This window comes from Carassius carassius, chromosome 25 (genome assembly GCF_963082965.1).
Source record: "Carassius carassius chromosome 25, fCarCar2.1, whole genome shotgun sequence".
NCBI lineage: Eukaryota > Metazoa > Chordata > Actinopteri > Cypriniformes > Cyprinidae > Carassius > Carassius carassius.
The window spans coordinates 2,847,093-2,866,781 of NC_081779.1; the positions used below are offsets into that span (position 1 = coordinate 2,847,093).

Genomic DNA, 19,689 nt, shown 5'->3' on the forward strand with positions numbered 1-19,689 from the left:
TTTATCATTCATCCAAGTAATAAAAACGATAACACACACTAACATTTTCATACTCATGTAAGCACGTACATAATCAAACTGAGCACACAACTTCACGGTAAACAATGCATTAGCATTAACATATAGTGCTAGCGCGACATACTGATAAGACGCTCGGGAGAAAACAAAAACATAACTTCATAATCATACTTACAGGTTGTGATTCGGAGATGCTTGTTGGTCCAAATAAAGTTGGTAATGAACCCTCTTTTATGGCCAAACGCTTTGAAAATCCCGCCTTGAACTGACCGAGATTAGAAAGGCAGTCATCAGTGAAATGTTGTGAACACAACAAAAGGGATTTGTTGTACTGCTCTGGTATTGTGGTAAAAATGAATTTTAGCCATTGGTTCTTCTGATCTTCATTCTTTGGCAGTGAAAATAAAACAAACTTGCCTTTACAATTAAAAACATCCTCGACATGATGCTATCACACCAACTACTAACCAGAGCGTCTGTGTAGGGAGTGGGGCAGGTCAGAGTTTTGTTTCTTCCAAGACGGTAGGCGGAGATTATTATGCAAGGTGTTCTCGTTACGTACAAAGAGATGGGCAAAAGATTTGAAATCTATAATGACTCGTTTCAGCGAATCAGAGTCGACTCCTTACTTTAGAAGCCAGTAACTTTATAAATCGTGTACTTTTTGGTTTAATTACTTTCACATTGTTTACACTGATGGACAGCTACATCATACACTGTAATACAGGTAATTTTTGATTTCCCATCTGTGTGGCTCTTTAATCCCACAATGCACTACTACAGATTTATACCAAAGTCTATACTCAAAGGCTAGAGAATACCCAAAATGCACTGTGAGGGTTGTGCCGAGTTTATTCCCACGTTTTACCAGGAGATGGCGCCCCTATCTAAATTATCTATTCAACCATTTTTTTCCAGTATAAAAAAACAATAGATTTATTTATCATTTGCGCATTTGACTTAATTTTTTAATATAATTAAAGAATTTTAAGTAAGCCCATGGCCCTTTCGAAGTTAAATTGTTACTGAACAAAACTAGTGAGGTATATGTCTCTCTCATAAACAAAATGAAATCCAGTTTAGAAACTGGATGTGGTGGATTTTCCACTTCAAACAGGATTAGCAACACTTACTTCCAGAGAAAAAGCATTTTCAGAGTTTACCGTGTGCCATTTTACACCAGAACGTAATAAGATTCTTTAAACGAGAAAAGTGCTTAATAAAATATTTTATAGAATCTTTCTAGTTGCTAATGTAGGAATTTAGGTGGTGGAAAACTTTTGATAGGGAAATCACAAACATGATTGGAACTTATGATAACCTACAGTGACATTTTGATCAAGGTGAGTAAACATTTCTCAGGTTAAGAGATTTCCTTATCAATTTTAAAGGCTTTCTTTAAGCAATATATATAAAAAATAAGAAAATAAAAAACCTGAATAAAGTCATCAAATATAAATTGCTGGTAACGCTTTAGATTACAACCCACAATGAACTACGTAAATGTACTGAATTTACATGATATGATTCTGTAACTATAGTGTAAAGAACATACATAGGTATAAGGGAACAATGTTACATTTGAGTAATAAGGGGGTAACACAGATATGCAACCTGCAAATAACATTGTAAATAAACTGAAATTACAGCTTAATTTTTTTGTAATTATAGTGTAATTTATACTGTAAGTATTTTAAAACTAAGAGTTACTCTAATATTATGTGTAATGTATGGCCTCAACAGCAATCCTATGTTTGGATATGATTTAGACAGACAATATACTTTTTATAATTTTATATTGGTATTTTATTGTAGGCCTATACAGACTTTTTAACAATCGGTTACATATTCTATGAGTAAAGGATGGACATGATGGATATTACTGAACAACAACATTGGACATCTAGTTAAATTAGTTAATGAGTTTCTGTTATGATTTTTAATTCAAGAGTCTACTTCCCAGCAAACATTGGTCCGACGGCGACGTCGTGTGCCCGGCCAAAAATAGTCGCGGTATGACGGCATAAATCGGTAGAAATATTTTACACAGAACATTTCCTAAAAATGCATTCAGATATGTTTGTACATGTCTATAGTTCTATGGGGTTGCATGTATAATTGTTACTTTGACTTTTAGCTGCGTGTAGTTCAATATTTACCCGTGTTGTGAATCGGTTGTGAGAGGACGACACCTAGTGACGTCACTTACACGTGCGTTTCACGTCCATCATGACCCTCTGTGAAATCCTTGTGGAATATGCAAAAGCTGTGCTTACACCTTGATTAATACTGCAATAATTAATTTAAGTGCACCAAGTAGTTTTTATAAGAGGTTTTAAAGAGGTTGTGAATAGACGTCCACTGACGTCTTTTACACGTCTGGTCATGTTGTGAAAAGACTCCAAAGCAAAACTAGCAGGAAATAACATTTTTTTTATACAAAGTAAATATATTTATTTTATCTTGTTTAAATAAATTATAATGACAAACTGCCCAGTGTGGTTAAGTGATTGCCATGCTACAATTTAGTCATCATTTCAACCTGTTTTATGTATTCGTTGTTATTATTTTTATGGAATCTATGCATATACATGTAAAACAGATATATATCTGGTCACTATTTCGGTCTGAGTTGTATGTAATTGCCAAAACGGTGCTGCCAAGATGTAGACACAAAACATAGTAATATATTTCGTGATATTACAAAATCCCGCGATAGGATAGATTATCTCGCGAGATCTCGCGGTCTTCCGGTTCCGGGGAGAAGACTCGAAGAGGAGATGTATCGATATATATTAAATCTATATATATAAAATCTGTTTAAACAGACAATACATGATACAACATTTGTATTTCAGTGGATGTATACTGTGTAGAGGTCCCGACTCGCCATTTTTTTTTCCAAATAGGGCTCGGGCTTATTTAGCTTCTCTAACAGTATGAAATAATTTCCGGCATATCCACAGAAAACATGCAAGTGACTGCTGGCTCCTCCATGTCCTGCAAAGCTCACAGCTTCCACTCTCAGCACAAACTACTGGATATAGCGCATATTTATCTGTAAACATTGTTATATAGTTGAGCTGTTTTAGTATATCTATACATTTTATTTTAGGCAAGTCGTGATGGTTTGAGAAAGCTAAATTGATCAAACATATATGATCAGCTTACTGTCTGCTGCTGGCCGCTTGAAAAAAAACATATATTTAATGAACAAAAAATGCTCCAAACATTTTTCAAAATTAACTTAAAAATAAAAATAAAACAAAATATAATCACTTTGCCATTACATATAAGCTGAACTTTTTTTAATGATGAAACAAGAAGTATTAGCTGTTTGGGGAGAAAGGGGGAAAAAGGTGGGCTGGGGTTGGTAATTCTGATAAGCTGTCTGACATGGCCCAAGCTGAGTGTCTTTGGTCAGGGCCAGGCTCGGGCCAAAATTTGAGTCCCATGCAGGGCTCTAATACTATGTTTTTAAAGCAAATGTATTTATTTTTTTATTAAATAAAAAAACAAATGTAGGCTTTAATTTGGCCTAATTAAATTAAAACTAGTGCAATATTTTTCTCTGTAATTACTGTACAAATATACACTTATTCTGTGTTTAAGTTAAACTTGTTCATCCTTTGTTCCATGTAGTTACAGGGTAAACACAACATTTGCGGGCTGTAAATTAAAGTGTTGCTTGTTGATACTTGTTGATACTTGCTTTTACATGACTGAGACCTGGCACCACCTCGGTTAAGTTTCCAAGCGATCCTAACCATTACCTAAACGTGAAGTGTAAACACTGCTGATCACTGATTGGCCGGAGAGAATCGTTCCCTGCAAACAAGCCTGCACTGGCCCTTTATGGGCCCACTTAGGGCTGACCTAAGGGCCCCCAGTGGGGTGCCAGCACAGGGCCTCTGAGATTTTGCTCATTGGCAAAACATTGGCCACTAAGTGCTGGCCCTGCATGGGCAGCCCTCACTTAGCCAACACTATTAATCTACAACAGGAGTGCTCAATAATGCATGTATAAGTCTGTGATCCATCATAAAGTAAGAAGAAGAAAAAGAAAAACTCTGGTCCTGATCAAACACACATGAACCAACTAAGTGATATGAAGGAACACTTGATAATTACAGACAGGGTTATTAATCAGGGTTGGAACTGAACTCTGTAGGGAGGTAGATCTCCAGGAACAAGATGCACCCCTGATCTATAACAATACATCTGCTTCACTTTAAATACTTTTCAGCTACTATAACTTAAGTATTTGGAAAAATCAGTTATTAAACATCTGAAATGGATGCAGTCACCAAATAACTAATGTCTATATCTTCAAAAATGTACAGTAGTCAAATGGATTTCAAATCTATGGATATACTGTTTTAAAAATTAAAATGGAAAACATTCAATTCAGGTTAATACAGAAACATATAGCCAAAACTGTAAATACACAAAAGTACAAAAAAAACAAAGCAATGTAAGATTGTAGGATTTCATCATGTGAAAGTTGATACCTGTGAAAGTCTTATCTGTAGTACATCATTGACCAAACACTGTTCATAGCTGAAGTTGGCTGATAGCAAATAGTGATGGGAAGTTCGATTCTTTTCCGCGAACCGGTTCTTTCGGACGTTTCGATTCAATAAACCGGTTGAAAAAACCGGTTCACCGGTTCTTTTACGCTCGACGTAATGACGTCATTGGCGATGAAGTAATGGCGTCACGTCTATCAAACATTCAAATATATAAAGTCAGTAATCATAACTTTAGTCAGTTAAAAACCTCATAATCATGAAAAGTTTACAATTAAGTTTTGCAACAACGCACCCAAATACAGTAACAGCAATAATGTGCATATGAGGATTTAAGTCTTGAAGATATAAAGTAAATAAATTAGGTGTCATCAGCGCAGAAACCACTATACATAAACCATTGCGATGTATTTGTTATTAAATGAACTTAGGTTTCGCCAGATTGCCCCTTCATTCAAGCCCTCGGTTTACCCGCGCTCATAACATTAGCACAGAATTAGTTCAGAATCAAATACCAAAAGAATCAGTTCGGTTCAGACGCGCTGTGAGTCAGTCGGCTTCACGCTGAATCACACATGCGCAGTATCATCAGCTCCTCTGTTCTCAAAACGGACACGTCCGAAAGAAACGGTTTTGGTTCAGTGTACTGATGATCCGAAAACCGATGCAACCGGTTCTTGACTCGAGAACGAGAATCACTCTAACCGGCACGTGCTGCAGTTCAGTATAATCAGCGGCTCTACTCGTGTTCATGTTCTGTTTACTACAAACTCAATTTGTGAATGTGTCATCATTAACTATAAATACAGTACACATATTTCATAAATCATCCCTTATTCCCATTAAACATAGAGTCTTTAGAGTTCTTAATTATTGTCCAACTTCCCTGAAACCCCCTCTGGCCTATTCATAATCTACAATATACAGATTAGAAACATTCATCTTAAAAAATAAAATAAATAATATAATAATAAAAATGTATATAGATCTTTTATCACACTTTCCGAAATACTTTACACACATGCGCAGTAGCATCAGTTCATCGGTTCTCAAATCGGACGCGTCCGAAAGAAACGGCTTTCGTTCAGTGTACTGGTGATCCGAAAACCGATGCAACCGGTTCTTGACTCGAGAACGAGAATCAGCTCATCGGTTCTCAAATCGGACGCGTCCGACAGAAACGATTCTCAGTTCAGTGTACTGGTGATCCAAAAACTGATGCAACCGGTTCTTGACTCTAGAACGAGAACTGCTCCAGCAGAGGGTGTGTTCGTTCGTCATCTGGCTCGGCTCGGTGTTCATCTTCAGTTCGGTCTACACAGCAGTTCAGTCAGTGTACTGTTTGAGTAAATTAATTACTCCGGGATATTGGTTTATTCTGACTCAGAGGGAGTGTCAGTCACGTTCAAAAAGTTAACATTTTAAGTAATTTGTGGATTAATGCTTATTGGAGACGTGAACCGTTTCAAACGATTCAGTTCGATTTGGTGAACTGGTTCAACCGGTTCAGTAAGAGGAGCCGGTTAAATTGAACGATTCGTTCACGAATCGGCCATCACTAGAGCACAGGCAGTTTGAACTCTCCAGTCTCCAGACAACAGCTCTCTTCTCAGCGTCGCAGATTTGGTGCATTTCCTCTGTGAAATTCAGGTTTGTGTATGTTTTATTTTATCTATAAAATCTTTACTGTGCTTTAAATCATATTTAATGCAAAACAACATACAGAGGCGTAATTCGACACCTAAACGAGAGTCGCGCCTGTCTTTTTGCATGATTGAAACGCTTTGCATAAACACATGACTTCATTCCTAATGATAATAAATATAATTATTATCATTTGGATGATAAAATGTCCTTAGAACTGTCACTGTTTGTTTATTGGCAGGTTATGTCAGTCACTCGCAGTATCTATCGGCTGTGAGTGAAACACAGGACGGCGGTATGAAGTTCAAAGTTCACCCGCAGAGGCGAGTCCGTTTAAATGTTTAAATGTTCAATTATTTCTACTCAATTTTATTTGTTAATGTACCAGATGCAGTTACTCAGATTTACTTAATTTTTTTACTTGCATTTACTCAATTCATACAGTATATTTCATTGATTTCACAGCTTTAAAATTTACTAAATTTTTTTGAGTGTAAAAATGTTTCACCAATAAAATTGAGTAAATAATAGTTAAACTTTTTACAGTGCATGTGACGGAAATGTTACGACCCTTACCAGGTACAGGAAACTTTCCTCCGTTAAATACATTATACTGTTCTGGATCAGTGTTGTCAATAAAATTTAACCACTGATTTCTAGTTGTGTCCTCTTATGGAAGGCCAAACAAAGTAGTTTGGCTTTTATAACGAAAAACACAGTGTCTCCACGATATAGTGGCGGTGGAAAATGTTGTACATTTTAAAGTTAAATTCATCTGGTGCACTTTGAGAGTTCAAAATTAAGAACTCTAATACAGGTTCAGTGTGCAAACTTAAAGAAAAAAGTTGACTTGTTCTTGAGGTTAAAAGGGGGACTCGATCCTCTTTTTAGTAGTGATACAGTATCTCTGTCCAAATTACACTCACTCTAGTGAATTTGGAAACCAAACAAATTACAATATAATGATTATGCACTGTAAAATAAGTGAAAATGAGTATTTATGCTTAAACCTGCATTAAACAGTAGGCAGGCTGAATTTCTCTCTCTGACAGCAGGTGGCGCTTATAAAACAGCAGTGACGAGGGAAAAATGCCATTCAAACTATTCTTAAAGGTGCAGTGTCTAATATTTAGGAGGATCTATTGACAGAAATACAATATAATATACATAACTATGTTTTCAGAGGTGTATAAATGAACCGTTGTTTTTATTAACTTAGAATGAGCCATTTATATCTACATACACCGCTGGGTAACCTTACAAGGAAGTCGCACACATGTCTGTACAGTAGCCCTTAAAGGACAAACAGAGCATGTTTTTTGTTGTTCTTGTAAATAAAACACTGACACAATGATGAACAAGTTACAATCATTTTCGCAATAACATATCGTTTAATTTAATAATTAAGCAAATATAATTCCTTAATTTACCTTTGTAAAGAAACCTCATTGATGGTTACTTTCTGCTGTCCCAGACTATGACATATTAGTTCTGTATCAGCCACCGTATCTTCTCTAAAGGGAGGGGTGAGTGGGAAACTGAGCTATTGGTTGCAATCCACAAATTTCTAAAATTTACACAATGCACCTTGTAAGTCAGTTCCCTTCAGAAACCCATTCACATAAGCACCCAAACCAATATTAAAATTTTTCTCCCAATAAACAGTGAGCTTGCTCTGGCTGTACAGTAGTTCCTTTGTTCATGTCTGTTAATTATAGTTCTTGCTTGAAAGAGGTAAACCTAAAAACTTTTATTTTGGCAGAAACTGCAGTTGAGCTTTTATTTTGGCGGAAAACTCCAGCTTCTATGAAATAGTGATGGGAAGTCCCGTTTTTTCGGCCAGTTCGTTTCAGTGAATCGGTTCTTTTACGCCCTTACGTAAGATGTCATTTGCGAATCGCGAAGATGTAATAAAAGCAAGTCTATCATCCCAGGCCGAAATTAAAATACACGTTCAAATATATGAAGTCAGTAATCATAACTTCAGTCAGTTAAAACATCAAAATTACGATCTGAAAAGTTTTGCAACTAAGCACCCAAATACAGTAACAGGCAGTGATGTGCATACACAGATTTAAGTTTTGTATATATAAAGTTAATAAATATTAGTTATCAGCTAAGAAACCATAATCCACTTACTAAACATAATCCATTGCAATTTATTTGTTCTTAAATATATTTATGTTTTGCCAGATTGCCCTTTATTCAAGTCCTCAGTTTATCCACTCAGTCGTCAATCAGTTGTCCAAAAGAACCACCTCGGAGTTGTGTCAGTCATAGTAGGCAGTCATCTTCTGTTCGCTAGCTTCATGCTGAATCATGCATATGCAGTGTCATCAGTTCATTGGTTCTCAAATAGGACGTGTCCAAAATGAATGGTTCTTGGTTGATTGTACCGCCGGTACCTAGTAAAATAGAGAGGAAAAAAAAACTAAACTAAAAGCATCCTGTCAGATAACTTAAGATGATGTTGTTTTAATCTTTATTCAGTTCACAATGATTCTCTCCAGACTACTCTTTCTCTAGATAAAAGACAGGGAGAAGTAGAGTAGGAGTTTTGTTTGGTTGGAGACAAGCATGGCCTCCTTCTACTAACCTTATGTATAGAGTCCGGGTTGAGAAACTGTGGTTTTAAGCTCATCCAAGTAAGTGTTGTTATCATTGTTTTGCTGGGTTACGTAATTTCATGTAATATGTTTAGCCTGTATGTTTTTATTTAGGACTTCTCATAGATACCTCATCCACAGAGATATCCTTCTTATTCTACTTGATTCTTCCATCCTATGCTGTACTGTTTCTTATGGGGTTCTAATTAGTCATGACAATATCATCATTGGATAACTGGAATCAACTGAGATTTGAGATGTTTGAGTGCTAAAAGGACAGCATTATTGCAACGTTCCCTGAACTGAAGACTGGATTGACTGAGGCTAGAATATGAAATGAACTACTGGACTTTTTGCTCTTTTCTTGTTTGACAAACACCTATCATCACCTGTACCTTGCGCAAAGACCTTTCAAGGAAAGCTATTTCATGGACAATGACCAGATAAGCTTGGTTCCTTATATCCCTTTTCACTATGACAACTTAGAAAACATGCATGCATATCTTTAATTGTTGATTCACAGTTTTGATGGTTTTGTGGGACATATTTGATATAAACACTTATGCAGTTACTTTTGTGTTTGTACTTGGTTTCCGAGTCTGGTTAATTCCATAATAGTCAATGAAGTCCTCCCTTATAAATTTATTTGTGATGCGCCCTTATGAGAGTTCTCGGTTGGAAGGTTACCACACATGATTAGACTGGAGCTGTTAATCATTCTGTGGATTAAGTCTCTCTTTCTGATTGTTCCTGCTGATCTGAGCTGTAGATCCTGAACTGAGAGACTGAAGAGTGTCATTGTTTTCTACAGGTTGAATGATTGTGGAGTCACAGGTGAAGGTTGTGCAGCTCTGGCTTCAGCTCTGAAATCAAACCCCTCACACCTGAGAGAACTGGATCTGACTGGAAATGAACTAAAAGGCTCAGATGTGAAGCCGCTCTCTGATCTGAAGGACGATCCAAATTATAAACTGGAGATGCTTTGGTAAGTAGTGATTATTAAAAATGTTTGAATTTTAATTTAAAGTTAATATAGTTTCTTCTTCTTAGAGCACTTTCTGAGTAATAGTTACCTATGCACCATAAACATTCTTAATGAAGAGTTTAAATCTGTAAAAAATAGTTTTGAAAACTATGTCACAGGGTTAGTTTATTATCTGACTAACAGTGCAAATAGTTTGGTTTAGTTCTTATACAGTGGATAATGCAGTAATCTCACAGATTTGTCTGTGTTTTACTTTCAGGTTTTAGATGTTAGTCTGATCAGCTGATGGTGAATAAAGAGCCACTGCAGACAGACATCACATTCAACAGAATCAACTGACATAATCTCACAGTGATCATCACACACGTGTGTGTGTAACTTTACAAAATGGTCCAGACCTTGATTTTAAGTCAAACAAGAAAACCTTTTTTTTTTTTCAGAATTTACATTTGTACTGGTACCACATTTCACATAATAGTCTTACAAGCTGTTTGTGACAATCAATGTTTAGTTCAATTCTTACTACAATAGATTTAAACCCAACATGTGCCTAGCATTGAGTTAAAGTCCTGGTCTTTATTTATGATTAATTAACTTAAAAAGCTTTAAAAAAGCTCCTCCAGGTCATTTCTGGATGTCTGTAATCTGATCTAATATGGAAGTGCCGCTGTAGTTGTTTGTCTCCAGTGCCAGAAGCTTCTGTATGTAGTTTTGAGGTAAGCCGCTCTGTAGAGCCCCTAAACACACAACCTAGAAGCAGAATAAGATGAGATAAACATTCAGTTGAAGAAGATACTCTTTGGTGACACTTTTCATTATATTTATGCAACTGGACAGTCACAGATATCTTATGGTGACTTATATAATCATAAGGTTAAAATACAACTATATTGAGAATATCTAAAATTTGCACTTTAAAACACTTGTTGATATTTTATCAAAGGGTTACTGTTCATTTTGTGGTTGTACAGGCTTATGATGGACAGTAAATAATACCTTTTTGTACTGTGGTGAAGGTGGACAGGGTCTGAAATTGTTCATCTTGTATGTCCGGCAGAGAAGCACCTCGTCCATTATTTCTACTTTGATCTCTATTGGGCTGTACACACCTTCATGAACCTGTTCCTGTCTGAAACACATGCAAGATCTGTAATACATGCCCAAATGCTGATATATTAACTCTTGAGTAAAACATTTTCAGCATATAAAAGCTTAACGGGGTGCAATAAGGATCCATATATAATGTTTACAACCAGTACCTGCCTATCTACATATATTAGGGCTGGCACGGTTTGCTGAAAAGAATCCGAACCGTTCGGTTCACCCCACATAGTTCGGCACGCGCTGGGACCGCGGTTCAAATAAAATCTGACAAAGCAACTGTATGGTTTGCTGGTTTGCTATAAATATCACGTAAAACAAACTGGGTTCAACTAATATATGTTTCAGAATGCGCGTAAATATAAGATATCTCTGAAGTATTGCTTAAATGGATAAATTCACACAAAAATTATGTAAAAATGACCGTCTTGGTAAGTATCCTACAGCAGACACAGCCGGCTTAACGCAGGCCACTGTATCAGTGCATTCTCTTAAAGTGACAGTCTTTATATTAAAGGGTAACTAAACCTGACTCCACCCACTGGCAATATTTGAAAAATGCTGAAAAGTGGGCAGAGCACAACGGAGATGAGGGGATGAACCGAGGGCGAGGCTGCCTAAAAAAACTAAAAATCACTGTTTATTGTTTGTATCTTTACTCTATTGTATTTATTTGATCTGTTGCTTGTAGTTGGATAGAATGTTATTATTTATTTATTTTTTTTATTAGAAAGTATAGTTTTTCCATAAACATAGGACATACCGAACTGTACCGAAAACCATGACTCTAAAACCGTGAAACAAACCGAACCGTGAAAAAGTTGAACCGTGCCACCCCTAATATATATATATATATTGTAATGATAAAAGACTTCCTAGTCATCGGGAAGAAGGAGGCGGGAACCGGCGGACAATCAAACAACATTTTAATAAAGCAAAATAAACACAAAACAGCGCACCAGCCCCTCACGGACGACTGGTGCGCACAAATAAAAACCAAAACACAACTAAAAGCCCAGGCCTGGTCCTCTCTCGTCCTTCACTGTCGTCGCTCCAGTTTTATATCCTTCCATCTCCTCCGTGGGCCTCGAGACTGGCGGGTCGAACAGGTGTAGTTCATCTCCAATCACTCCACCGGCCTCGGTCCCATGTCCCTCGGCCCCTCCCCACTCGTCACATACCCCCATCGCCCACTCGCAGGTCGGGGGGTACTCCCGAGACTGCGCTCTACCCCCCCCCCCTCCCTCCGGGGGGGGACTGCTCACGGGGACCTGCGGGAACCTGGGGGTAGGACAGGCGAGGCGAGAGAAAAGGAGATGGAAGGAGGAGCGACAGAGACGAGAGAGGAGAAAAAAAAAAAAATCTGGTTCCCAGACGCACCGCTGCACGGCCCTCCACCAGCTGGGCGATCTCCTCCGCGGTGCCTGGCGGTGGCACTGGACGGCCCTCGGCGGACGGCACGACACTCCTCCGCCGCCCGGTGGACGGCGACGACTCCTCCGGTTTTGGGCAGCCGGCAGGAGTCCCCCGTTCCCTGCTCCTCCCCGTTCCGGCGGATGGCAGCAGGCTCCGGCCACCTGGCGAACGGCGCAGACTCCTCCGCTCCCTCACGGACGGCAGCCGCCCCTCCCTATCGTGGGCGGCCGGTAGCGAGCTCGCCCGTCCCCGGCAACTCGCTCCAGCCCACCGCCTCGAGCGTCCATGGCGGCACACTGCTCGTTGGCACCGCGGATTCACCACAGCGGCGAGGGATCTTCAGCAGTGCGTCCCTCCTTCTCCCGGGCTTCGGCACCACTGTAATGATAAAAGCTTCGTAATCTTCGGGAAGAAGGAGGCGGGAACCGGCGGACAATCAAACAACATTTTAATAAAGCAAAATAAACACAAAACAGCGCACCAGCCCCTCACGGACGACTGGTGCGCGCAAATAAAAACCAAAACACAACTAAAAGCCCAGGCCTGGTCCTCTCTCGTCCTTCACTGTCGTCGCTCCAGTTTTATATCCTTCCATCTCCTCCGTGGGCCTCGAGACCGGCGGGTCGAACAGGTGTAGTTCATCTCCAATCACTCCACCGGCCTCGCTCCCATGTCCCTCGGCCCCGCCCCACTCGTCACATATATATAGGCATTTTCTAAAAAATACTGTGTGAGAGATGGCTGTATTATTGCAAGAATCAATATTGAACTCTGAACAACCGCTCACTAAACACTAACAGGTGTGGTTAAGGGCTGCACAATTTTGAGAAAAAATCTTGCGATTTTGATTGCAATTTGTGATTTAAAATGTGATTTTTCAAACAAACAAAAAAAAGCAAAAAGAAATGTTATAATTAGATAATAAAAATTCATGATTAGATAATAACAATACTTATTTTATTTTCGAGAAAACTTTTTTTTTTTTAACTGCAGGGTTACTTGTTAACATTCAGGCAGCCTATAGCTGTACATCATATGCTACTGTTAAAATAAAAATCTTTGAAAGTAATTTCTTTATTTTTTATCAGGAAGTATGTAAAATCAAAAATGAAGTAGATGTATTTATTATGAAATATGAGACTTTTTTGCATCCACTGTGGGAGAAAAAAAACTCCTGTACATCTCTATATACTGGAGAAAAATCATATGTTTACTTTAAATTTCCCTAAAGAGAATTATTATTTTTGCTATTTATGGCCAAAATAGGACTAAGTGCATATTACTGAGCGTTAAACACATGTAATGTCTGTTTCATTCATACTGGATGCCAGAGGGCACCATGGCTCTCCAGGAAATCCCTTAAATGGACAAAGACATCCAGTGATGGAATAAAAAGAAGATAGAGAGGCTTGAACTGATTAAACATGAAGACGTGAAAACATGAAACACACGGCATAGCAATATATGCGGTGCATCTGAAATCGCATACTGTTTGAGTAGGTACTACATTTGAATCTGGATTTACTTCACGACTGTTAAAGGGATACACCACCCCAAAAGAAAATTTGTCATTGATCATTTACCCCAGTGTCGTTACAAATCCGTACATTCGTTCGTCTTAGGGACATAATTTAAGATATTTTTGACAGTCACAAGCCTCCAGGTTTTCATCCAAAATATTTTAAATTGTGTTCCGAAGACGAACAAACCTTTTACAAGTTTGGAAGTGATTAATGATAAAATGTTCATTTTGGGGTGGAGTAACCCTTTATAAAAGTATGTCCTCTCCTGTGGACTCATGGGATAGTAAAGTGTGCATCAAATGCGCACTTCAAAATCCATGCAGAAGAAGAAGGTCATCCGGATACTTTCTGAAATACTGTGAATTCAGACATACACTTCACATACAGTTTTTTTTACATATTATATTTTAGGGAGTATGCTATTTCGGATGCAGCGAGGGTTTATCGGTGTTCTTCAAGCCATCTTTGGTATTTTCATTACATTTGGATTATTTCAAACACTTGACTGATGTTAAGTGTTAAAATCATGTTATTAAATGTTCTCTTTTGTTGGACAACAGGTTTACAAACACTTCTCATTAGGTTTGGTAGGATGATTGCTGTGTGTTGTAGTGTATCGTTGTCCAACTGCCATAGTTACAGTTAGTGGAATCAGTAACAAGGAAAGGTTTCACACCATCGGTTCAGGACTGAGATGCTTACTAACTTAGTAACTATCTCCATCCTTTGATTCTGCCCCCATCTCTTGTTCCATAATGCATAGTAGGGTGTAATAATAAATGAATTTTTATCTTATAAAAAGATGCTGAGCTATTCAGTCTATTGCAGCTTCACAAAACAGAATGTAGCTATTATCGCGCTACCCCGCTATTTTTTGGAAAAGTAGTTCGCTTCTGGAAAAACTACATTGTTTTGAAAGTAGCTGAGCTACTGAGAAATGTAGTTATGTTAGTAGCGTCGCTACTTGTAGCTAGCTACACCCCAGCACTGATTAATGTTAGTTCAGGTGGCCATGTAAAGCTGCTACAATTTACATGTTTTAATTTTTAAATAATAAGCCATATTTGTGGTTGAATGATTTTGAGGACGAATGAACATTTACCTCATTCAATGAGTAAATGACTGACAGAGACCCATCCCCTCTCAGCCAATCACTGCGGGCATAGTGAGTAAGCTTGATGATATCATAGATAGCAGTGAGCTCATAGATTAAGATTTCTCCCCATTCCTCAGTAAAGGTTGGTCTCAGCAGCTTTGTGTATAGTTAAGAGTTTCCTCTTAAAACCTAAGAACTTTTACTGCTATATTGGAGACCTCTCATAAATATAAGACAAAAAAAATTGTGAATATGGCCCTGGATCATTAACACAAATGAAAGCGTGATTTTGGGAGACATCTCAATCACAGCAGGTGATCTCACCTGTCTAAACTGGGCAGGTTTTGGTTATCTATCCTCCACACGACTCCCCAAACCTCGTCTCCTTCGCTCTCTTGTATGGTGGCCACTCCACCGTGCCAAGCGCAGTCAATGCTGTCGCCCGAAAGACCGAAATTAAGCCTGTAGTCCTGAAATACAGTACATCACTTACAAGACAGTCAAGCTTTCATATATACCATCATACTGTATGATTACCCCATATGGTAACACTTTAGAATAGGTAACACCTATTAGTTGCTTATTAACATGCATATTACTAGAATATTAGCCATGTATTGGTGCTAATTAAGAACATATTAACGCCTTATTCTACTTAACCTTATTCTACATCCCTAATCTTACCCAATACCTAAACCTAACAACTACCTTACTAACTATTAATAAGCAGCAAATTAAGAATTTATTGAGAGAAATGTCGTAGTTAATAGTTAACAAGTGTTACCTATTGTAAAGGTTTAATATATATATATATATATATATAAAGATTTTAAAATATCATTTAAAAAATAAAATAAAAAAATTTAAATAAGATAAATAATATAACAATAAATATATAAAATTATATTAAACATAATAAATAAAATAAGTAAACAACCTAGTAAATAAAAAATGATCTAACAGTACAGTGCTATAACGAGGGGAAATAAATACATATTTTCTAAATATTTAGGCGCGTGTAATATTTTTACCCCACAGTATAACCGTTCCTTATTCAATAAACTATATAAATGAGTTTAATTTTAAGTTGGTGGTCCCTTGCATCTAAAAGGTTGAAAACACCTAGTCGAACCTTACACAAATGTATGTTTTAAAATTCAATTTCCTTACAAATCCTTTTTATTACTTTATTTGTGATGACAGTAGTGGTCAGTACCAATTCTTTACACATTTATTGTAGTAACACTCAATAGCAAACAGTTACCATGTTAAGTAATCTAGACTTGTAATTCTGTAATTCTATGGACCATATCTCCATTCATTGCCTGATTATTAAGGTAATCTTCAGTCACATAACATGTTTGTTTACCTGGATTCTGCCGACGCAGTGAAACACAGCTGACGGGTTTTTCAGCTGCAGTCTCTCTTTCAGTAAATTACTGCCATAAGCGAAGTACATGAAACAACCGCTGGATGACATTATACTAACGCTGTTGCTTAAGCAACGTGAACGCAAAAGAACCTTAAAGAAAAAAACACTGTGAGGGCTTTCATGCACTTGGAAACAGACAGCTAGCTAATGGTGTACGATTCGCTAAGGAATCATTCTCGTGAGTCGATTCTTTAGAACAATTCGCAACCTTAGTAACGTTCCCAACATGTGAACAGTTTGTTCACAATATTTCAAAAATACATTGAAAATGAACTTAAATGCAATGTTGCTTACGCTATTTTGAAAAAAACAATGAAACGCAAAAAATAAATAATAATAATTTGAAAATGGTTTGAAACGAACCGATTCGCTAAGAACCATTGACTCTTGCTGTTCACAATTTTCAAAATAAAAGCCTCACGTATTCTTTTACGCGGAAACAGAAGAGGCGTTTAGGCTGTTGGTACAATATCTTTCACTTGTTAAAATCAAAGTAAATGTAACCATGTTAGATCATTGCTTTTTATTATAAGTAAATAAAATAAAAACAAAGCTCTTCAGGATTTTTCTGCATAAATCAAAGATAGAATAAAAAAAAAAAAAAAGTAAATTTGAATATTAAAATTCACTTGTATTTCCAACTGCAGTAAACGCACTGAATTATCTGAACAGAAAAACAACTCTACTGTGGTCTAATTTCACTTTAAATAATATTATTCATCTTCAATGGTAGCCATTATCATTTAAATAAAGAGGAACACCCTTCAGCAAACACCTACCCAAGTTAAATTAAGTAGTTTATTGACAAAAATCTAGAAAAATAACCAGACACCTTTGGAGAAACATCTTTCTTATATGATCAGTACAAACAGCTCGAGATGCAAAACAGTTTTCAAAAGAAATGAATTTAATGTACAAAATTCAAACAATCGAGAAACTAAATATTTTCTAAATGAAAATAGAAAATAATTGCTGTACAAAGCACACAAATGTACAGTGGCTCGAGAGGTTCATCTCCTGGGCCCGCCGCGTCCACGTCCTCTTCCTCGGCCTCGACCCCGTCCTCTTCCTCGAGCGCGGCCAGCCACTGTAAGAAACAGACACAAACACATCAACATCTTCCCCTGATCAGTTTGTCAGCTTCAGTTCTGACAGTTTTCCTGACACTCACCAGCCTCTCTCTTCTTTGACTTGACTTTGGGCTCGATGTCGACCAGCAGCGTGTCCAGAGGAAGACTGTCGGGAAGGATGAAGTAGCGGATGTTGTTGCCACGGATGCTGAGAGACTCCAGCTGAGTGGGCTCTCTGTTTTTGAGGGTCATCTTCACAGCTTTGAGGTGAGTGTTCATACTGACATCCACACCTGGAAAACATTTAACCATCGGTCAATTCAAGAATTCCTCTTTAATGGAGAAGTTAACTTCCAGAGTTAATATTTCCTTGCCATTTCCTTATCATCCAAGATGTTAATGTCTTTTTCAATTTTGAGGAAAATCTTCCAGGACTTTTCTCCATATAAATGGACTTCACTGGTTTTGTGCATTTGTGTAAAAAAAAAAGTATATACATTTTTTTTGCCTTTTCTTTTTTAGAAAATGACAGATCATTTGTGACCCTGGAGCACAAAAGCAGTCTTGAGTATATTTGTAGCAATAGCCAAAATTACATTGTATGGATCAAAATTACAGATTTTTCTTTTATGCCAAAAAGCATTTGGATATTAAGATCATGCTCCGTGAAAATGTTTAGTAAACTTACAACCGTAAATATATCAAAACTTAATTTTTGATTGGTAATATGCATTGCTAAGAATTCATCTGGACAACTTTAAAGATAATTTTCTCAGTATTTATATTTTTTCACACCCTCAGATTGCAGATTTTCAAATAGTTGTATCTCGGTCAAATATTGTCCTCCTAACAAACCATACATCAATGGAAAGATTTATATTCAGCTGTCAGATGATGCACAAATCTCAATTTTGGAAAAATTGACACTTAAGACTGTTTTAGAAGTCCAGATTTCACTAGATAAGACCCTTGTTCCTCGGCTGAAGCTTCAGGCCACTAGTACCCAGTGAAGTCCATCATATGGAGAAAGATTCTGTAATGTTTTCCTAGAAAACCTTCATTTCTTTGCGACTGAAGAACGAAGGACATTAACTTCTCGGATGACATGGGGAGAGAAATAATCAGGAAATGTTTATTCTGGAAATGAATTCATCTTTTAATGTAAACTTGAGCAGATAGTTCGACACCAGAGTAAAGGTTTCTATTTCGGATCATATTTACCTGTAACAGTGCCATGGACCTGTGTGCCATTCTTCAGCTCAATAGTGACAGTTTCATGGCTCAGTTTCATCAAAAACCTGTAACGTTAGGATCACAATCAAAAGCACTCAACACATTGACAAACAACCTCACAGCAGCACAAATATCGTGTTTAGTCAAATCCATTACACGATAACACCGTCCTCGGTTTGATTTCGACAACTAGAAATATGAAACTGTACTTTGAACCTCTTAATTTTGTCTTAATATATTTCTCTAGTAACATAAATACAAATGTATTTAACAGATTGCATTTGTAGTAACAAACAAACAGTTACAAGCATTAAGTGTTTGTTTCTGTTGCTGCGTGTGTTAGATTTAAGGCCCGCATCTACAAGCTGAAATGCCCATAAGTCTAAGACTAAGCACACGAATCGCATGTTAAAAACATAAATACGTTTAAAAGAAGAAAACCCAAACAATCTCACTGGGTTCATTCATTCCCGCCTGCTGCAGCTAACGGCTAACAAACAGCTAACAGCTACACACAATCTAACTCCATCCGTCAGATCACATCACTTCTGGCTGCGGAGATTCGGTGCGTATTAATAATATAATACACATAGAAGTTTATTACCTGACGAGTTTCATGCTGGCGGTGGATTTTGAGATTAAATCCTCCACCGAAATCAGAAAAAATTGTAGCGTAAAACGACAGAAAAGCGTCGGACGCTACTGGATCTTTGAGGGGAATAACTTCCTGCTCAAACCGGAAGCGGAATCAGTGAAAAAGCATTGAACTGCCACTACACGCCAAAATCAGCGGAATATTTCACATGGTAGAAGATACATTTAAAATATTTAATCAATGTATCTTACATAGTACATAAACTTTTAGGTTAATTAAAGTAAAAAGTTTATAATCGTACTATTATATATTTTTTTATTATGATACAATACATTTAAAAGTCTTTATATATGTCTTTATATCCACGTCACGTATATATATATATATATATATATATATATATTATGATAAATTATATATTAAATCATGTTATATAAAAAG

The 19,689-nt window shown here is 37.2% G+C and overlaps 3 protein-coding genes across 4 annotated transcripts in view; 1 reads left to right on the plus strand and 2 right to left on the minus strand.

Moving 5' to 3' along the window:
- Window positions 1-19,689, plus strand: part of LOC132103913 (large ribosomal subunit protein P1) — a 241,786-nt gene that overhangs the window by 7,576 nt on the left and 214,521 nt on the right. The window lies entirely within an intron of this gene.
- ggcta (gamma-glutamylcyclotransferase a) lies at window positions 10,214-16,512 on the minus strand. The gene is made up of 4 exons (XM_059510175.1): window positions 16,288-16,512; window positions 15,243-15,388; window positions 10,779-10,911; window positions 10,214-10,532 (listed from the first exon to the last, which is right to left on the minus strand). Exons 1-4 carry the CDS (start codon window positions 16,396-16,398, stop codon window positions 10,407-10,409), a joined length of 516 nt encoding a protein of 171 aa, XP_059366158.1. The 5' UTR covers window positions 16,399-16,512; the 3' UTR covers window positions 10,214-10,406.
- snrpd1 (small nuclear ribonucleoprotein D1 polypeptide) lies at window positions 17,237-19,414 on the minus strand. The gene is made up of 4 exons (XM_059510177.1): window positions 19,258-19,414; window positions 18,642-18,718; window positions 17,522-17,713; window positions 17,237-17,437 (listed from the first exon to the last, which is right to left on the minus strand). The coding sequence occupies exons 1-4, from the start codon at window positions 19,269-19,271 to the stop codon at window positions 17,361-17,363; spliced, it is 360 nt and encodes a 119-aa protein (XP_059366160.1). The 5' UTR covers window positions 19,272-19,414; the 3' UTR covers window positions 17,237-17,360.

Excerpts from the sequence above, each read along its gene's own strand:
- ggcta (XM_059510175.1), bottom strand. The coding sequence starts at position 16,398 with ATGTCATCCAGCGGTTGTTTCATGTACTTCGCTTATGGCAGTAATTTA. Across the intron at positions 10,912-15,242 it reads AACCTGCCCAGTTTAGACAG|ACAGGAACAGGTTCATGAAG; the intron begins GTGAGATCACCT and ends CATGTGTTTCAG. Across the intron at positions 10,533-10,778 it reads CTTCACCACAGTACAAAAAG|GTTGTGTGTTTAGGGGCTCT; the intron begins GTATTATTTACT and ends TTCTGCTTCTAG.
- snrpd1 (XM_059510177.1), bottom strand. Across the intron at positions 17,714-18,641 it reads GGTCCATGGCACTGTTACAG|GTGTGGATGTCAGTATGAAC; the intron begins GTAAATATGATC and ends AATGTTTTCCAG. Across the intron at positions 17,438-17,521 it reads GTCAAAGAAGAGAGAGGCTG|TGGCTGGCCGCGCTCGAGGA; the intron begins GTGAGTGTCAGG and ends TGTTTCTTACAG.